At 47.2% G+C, this 5,000-nt stretch overlaps 1 protein-coding gene across 2 annotated transcripts in view; it reads left to right on the top strand.

Moving 5' to 3' along the window:
• The window catches only part of dmtf1 (cyclin D binding myb-like transcription factor 1), a 30,380-nt gene that overhangs the window by 9,676 nt on the left and 15,704 nt on the right, over positions 1-5,000 (top strand). Inside the window, exons 6-7 of one of the 2 annotated variants that reach the window (XM_045210619.1) lie at positions 1,076-1,152; positions 4,652-4,782. In XM_045210619.1, coding sequence (XP_045066554.1) covers positions 1,076-1,152; positions 4,652-4,782 — 208 coding nt within the window. Of the gene's footprint in view, positions 1-1,075; positions 1,153-4,651; positions 4,810-5,000 lie in introns of both variants that reach the window. The other variant, XM_045210618.1, reaches the window with a different exon arrangement.

The raw sequence follows: 5,000 nt of genomic DNA on the forward strand, positions 1-5,000 counted from the left end.
GTCACTTGCCTTTATTGGGCGGGTATTTTGGACCACCCTCTGTCTCTGCAACTGCAATTCCTCTGCCTTCAGAAGGTTGGCTTTCTTTTGCTCCTCCAAGAGAGCCACGTTTGCTTGCATCTGGGCTTGCTGGCCAGCAACAAGGGCTTTCAATATGTCCTCCATTTCAGTCGGGCGGGAGCCTACGGCCAACTTGGAAAACTGGGTGATCAAACCTTCGGTATCCTCCTCTGACATGCACTATTAACGCTTGAGCGTGCCCGTATTCTCCACCATCTGTGACGTCACGAGAGGCTACACAGCTTTCAGCGGGATTGCTCAAGTAGTGCAAGGAGGCCAGGTTCAACCAAAACAAGGATTTTATTAAAGGTCTTGGGAAACTAACGAAAGTATAACACAATACTGTTCTCTGGTGGCTCTTAAGGGTTAACAGTTCAGGGATGTCTCTTCCACATCCAAAATCATAACTCTCCCTCGCTCAAATAACTTTTCCCCAGTCTTACTGTCTTCCACGTTGCAGCTAGTGGCCAACCCAGCAAAACGTCCTTCCAAATGTCCCACACGTATTTCCACAGGTGCATATATCCAAAGGTGAGTATTTCCCAAAGGTAAGTATCTCCAAATCCTTATATTCCTCATGGAAGTGGACGTGCAGCACTCTTGTCCTCCAGAGAGCCCAGCTTGGAGACTGTCTCTTCCCTTCCCACACACTCCCTCAGTGTGTCTCTTCCCTTCCCAAACCTTCAGCTCATCAGCTCCTCATTTGTTTCAGCTGCGTGGGAAGATTGGCCATAGAGGGGTGGAGTTCCCGACCATACCAGCAGATGGAGCCATAGCTGTCTGGGTTTGCAGCCATCTCAGGGGGATGTAACGTCCCTCCAGGACACAGCCTCTCGTGACATCACAACACACACACACACGCACACACACAAACACACACTTACACACACACACACACACATATACACACACACACAATGCACATTGAGCTAGCTACATATATTTGTAGTTGGTTTACGCAGGCCGTGATTGGTCAGTGGGCTAACAGAGGCTGTGATTGGTTGTTTGTCTGCAGGTCATAAGTGGAAACAAGGCATGTGGTCTAAAGAGGAGATCGACCTTCTGATGAGCAACATCCAACAATATGTGAAGGTGCAACACACACACACACACACACACACACACACTCACACACACACACACACACACACACACTCACACTCACACTCACACTCACACTCACACTCACACTCACACTCACACTCACACTCACACTCACACTCACACTCACACTCACACTCACACACTCACACTCATACTCACACACGGTTAAGAGTTACCATCAGGTGACTTCTGTTAGGGAGTCTGTACTGCTTTGGGCAAGTGTGTTTGTGTGTGCACGTTCGTGTGTGTGCACGTTCGTGTGTGTGTGTGTATCAAATCAAATGTTATTGGTTACATGAACATGTTTAGCAGATGTTATTGCGGGTGTAGTGAAATGCTTGTCTTTCTAGCTCCAACAGTGCAGTAATATCTAACAATTCACAACAATACAGACAAATCTAAAAGTAAAAGAATGGAATTAATATTAGGACGAGTATTAACTAAAATACAGTAGAATAGAATACAGTATATACATATGAGATGAGTAAAGCAGTATATAAACATTATTAAAGTGACTAGTGTTCCATTATTAAAATTTTATTTATTTATTAAAGTGACCAGTGATTCCATGTCTATGTACAGTACCAGTCTAAAGTTTGGACACCTACTCATTCCAGGGTTTTTCTTTATTTTTACTATTTTCTACATTGTAGAATAATAGTGAAGACATCAAAACTATGAAATAACACATATGGAATCATGTAGTAACCAAAAAAGTGTTAAAACAAATAAATGTTATATTTGAGATTCTTCAAAGTAGCCACCCTTTGCCTTGATGACAGCTTTGCACACTCTTGGCATTCTCTCAACCAGCTTCATGAGGTAGTCACCTGGAACGCATTTCAATTAACAGGTGTGCCTTGTTAAATGTTAATTTGTGGAATTTCAACTGAGCCAATCAGTTGTGTTGTGACAAGGTAGGGGGGTATACAGAAGATAGCCCTATCTGGTCAAATACCAAGTCCATATTATGGCAAGAACAGCTCAAATAAGCAAAGAGAAACGACAGTCCGTCATTACTTTAAGACATGAAGGTCGGTCAATCCGCAAAATGTCAAGGACTTTGAAAGTTTCTTCAAGTGCAGTCGCAAAAACCATCAAACGCTATGATGAAACTGGCTCTCATGAGGACCGCCACAGGAAAGGAAGACCCAGAGTTCCCTCTGCTGCAGAGGATAGGACCGCCACAGGAAAGGAAGACCCAGAGTTACCTCTGCTGCAGAGGATAAGCCGCCACAGGAAAGGAAGACCCAGAGTTCCCTCTGCTGCAGAGGATAGGACCGCCACAGGAAAGGAAGACCCATAGTTACCTCTGCTGCAGAGGATAGGACCGCCACAGGAAAGGAAGACCCAGAGTTCCCTCTGCTGCAGAGGATAGGACCGCCACAGGAAAGGAAGACCCAGAGTTACCTCTGCTGCAGAGGATAGGACCGCCACAGGAAAGGAAGACCCATAGTTACCTCTGCTGCAGAGGATAGGACCGCCACAGGAAAGGAAGACCCAGAGTTACCTCTGCTGCAGAGGATAGGACCGCCACAGGAAAGGAAGATCCAGAGTTACCTCTGCTGCAGAGGATAGGACCGCCACAGGAATGGAAGACCCAGAGTTACCTCTACTGCAGAGGATAGGACCGCCACAGGAAAGGAAGACCCAGAGTTCCCTCTGCTGCAGAGGATAGGACCGCCACAGGAATGGAAGACCCAGAGTTCCCTCTGCTGCAGAGGATAGGACCGCCACAGGAAAGGAAGACCCAGAGTTACCTCTGCTGCAGAGGATAAGTTCATTAGAATACCTGCACCTCAGATTGCAGCCCAAATAAATGCTTCACAGAGTTCAAGTAACAGACACATCTCAACATCAACTGTTCAGAGGAGACTGCGTGAATCAGGCCTTCATGGTTGAATTGCTGCAAAGAAACCACTACTAAAGGACACCAATAAGAAGAAGAGACTTGCTTGGGCCAAGAAACATGAGCAATGGACATTAGACCGGTGGAAATGTGTCCTTTGGTCTGGTGTCCAAATTGGAGATTTTGGGTTCCAACCGCTGTGTCTTTGTGAGACACGGTGTGGGTGAACGGATGATCTCCGCATGTGTGGTTCCCACCGTGAAGCATGGAGGAGGAGGTGTTATGGTGTGGGGGTGCTTTGCTGGTACACTGTCTGTGATTTATTAAGAATTCAAGGCACACTTAACCAGCATGGCTACCACAGCATTCTGCAGCGATACGCCATCCCATCTGGTTTGGGCTTAGTGGGACTATAATTAGTTTTTCAACAGGACAATGACCCAATACACCTCCAGGCTGTGTAATGGCTTTTTAACCAAGAAGGAGAGTGATGGAGTGCTGCATCAGATGACCTGGCCTCCACAACCCCCCGACCTCAACCCAATTGACATGGTTTGGGATGAGTTGGACAGCAGAGTGAAGGAAAAGCAGCCAACAAGTGCTCAGCATATGTGTGAACTCCTTCAAGACTGTTGGAAAAGCATTCCAGGTGAAGCTGGTTGAGAGAATGCCAAGAGTGTCCAAAGCTGTCATCAAGGGCAAAGGGTGGCTATTTGAAGAATCTCAAATATTAAATATATTTTGATTTGTTTAACACTTTTTTGGTTACTACATGATTCCATATTTACATTTACATTTACGTCATTTAGCAGACACTCTTATCCAGAGCGACTTACAGTTAGTGAGTGCATAAATTTTTTATTTTTTCATACTGGCCCCCCGTGGGAATCAAACCCACAACCCTGGCGTTGCAAACGCCATGCTCTACCAACTGAGCTACATCCCTGCCGGCCATTCCCTCCCCTACCCTGGACGACGCTGGGCCAATTGTGCGCCGCCCCATGGGTCTCCCGGTCACGGCCAGCTACGACAGAGCCTGGATTCGAACCAGGATCTCTAGTGGCACAGTTAGCACTGTGATGCAGTGCCTTAGACCACTGCCCCACTCAGGAGATATCAGTCGTGTTATTTCATGGTTTTGATGTCTTCACTATTATTCTACAATGTAGAAAATAGTACAAATTAAGAAAAACCCTGGAATGAGTAGGTGTGTCCAAACTTTTGACTGGTACTGTGTATGGGGCATCAGTCTCTAAGGTGCAGGGTTGAGTAACCAGGTGGTAGCCGGCTAGTGATGACTATTTAACAGTCTGATGGCTTTGAGATAGAAGTTGTTTTTCAGTCTCTCGGTCCCAGCTTTGATGCACCTGTACTGACCTCGCCTTCTGGATGATAGCGGGGTGAACAGGCAGTGGCTCGGGTGGTTGTTGTCCTTGATTATCTTTTTGGCCTTCCTGTGACATCAGGTGCTGTAGGTGTCCTGGAGGGCAGGTAGTTTGCCCCCGGTGATGCGTTGTTCAGACCGTATGTGTGTGTGTGTGTGTGTGTGTGTGTGTGTGTGTGTGTGTGTGTGTGTGTGTGTGTGTGTGTGTGTGTGTGTGTGTGTGTGTGTGTGTGTGTGTGTGTGTGTGTGTGTAGGGTCGGGGTATGGAGGACCCAGCTGAGATAATATTTGAGATGTCTAAAGAGGAGCGTAAGGATTTCTACCGCAGCGTGGCCTGGGGTCTGAACCGACCGCTGTTTGCCGTCTACCGACGAGTCCTCCGCATGTACGATAACCGCAACCATGTGGGCAAGTCAGTACTCACCCCCCTCCCCACAGACATCATCATAACACACCCCACCTCCCCTCACACACATCATAACACACCCCCCCTCCCCACAGACATCATCATAACACACCCCACCTCCCCTCACACACATCATAACACACCCCCCCTCCCCACAGACATCATCATAACACACCCCACCTCCCCTCACACACATC

The sequence above is a fragment of the Coregonus clupeaformis genome, chromosome 4 (genome assembly GCF_020615455.1).
Source record: "Coregonus clupeaformis isolate EN_2021a chromosome 4, ASM2061545v1, whole genome shotgun sequence".
NCBI lineage: Eukaryota > Metazoa > Chordata > Actinopteri > Salmoniformes > Salmonidae > Coregonus > Coregonus clupeaformis.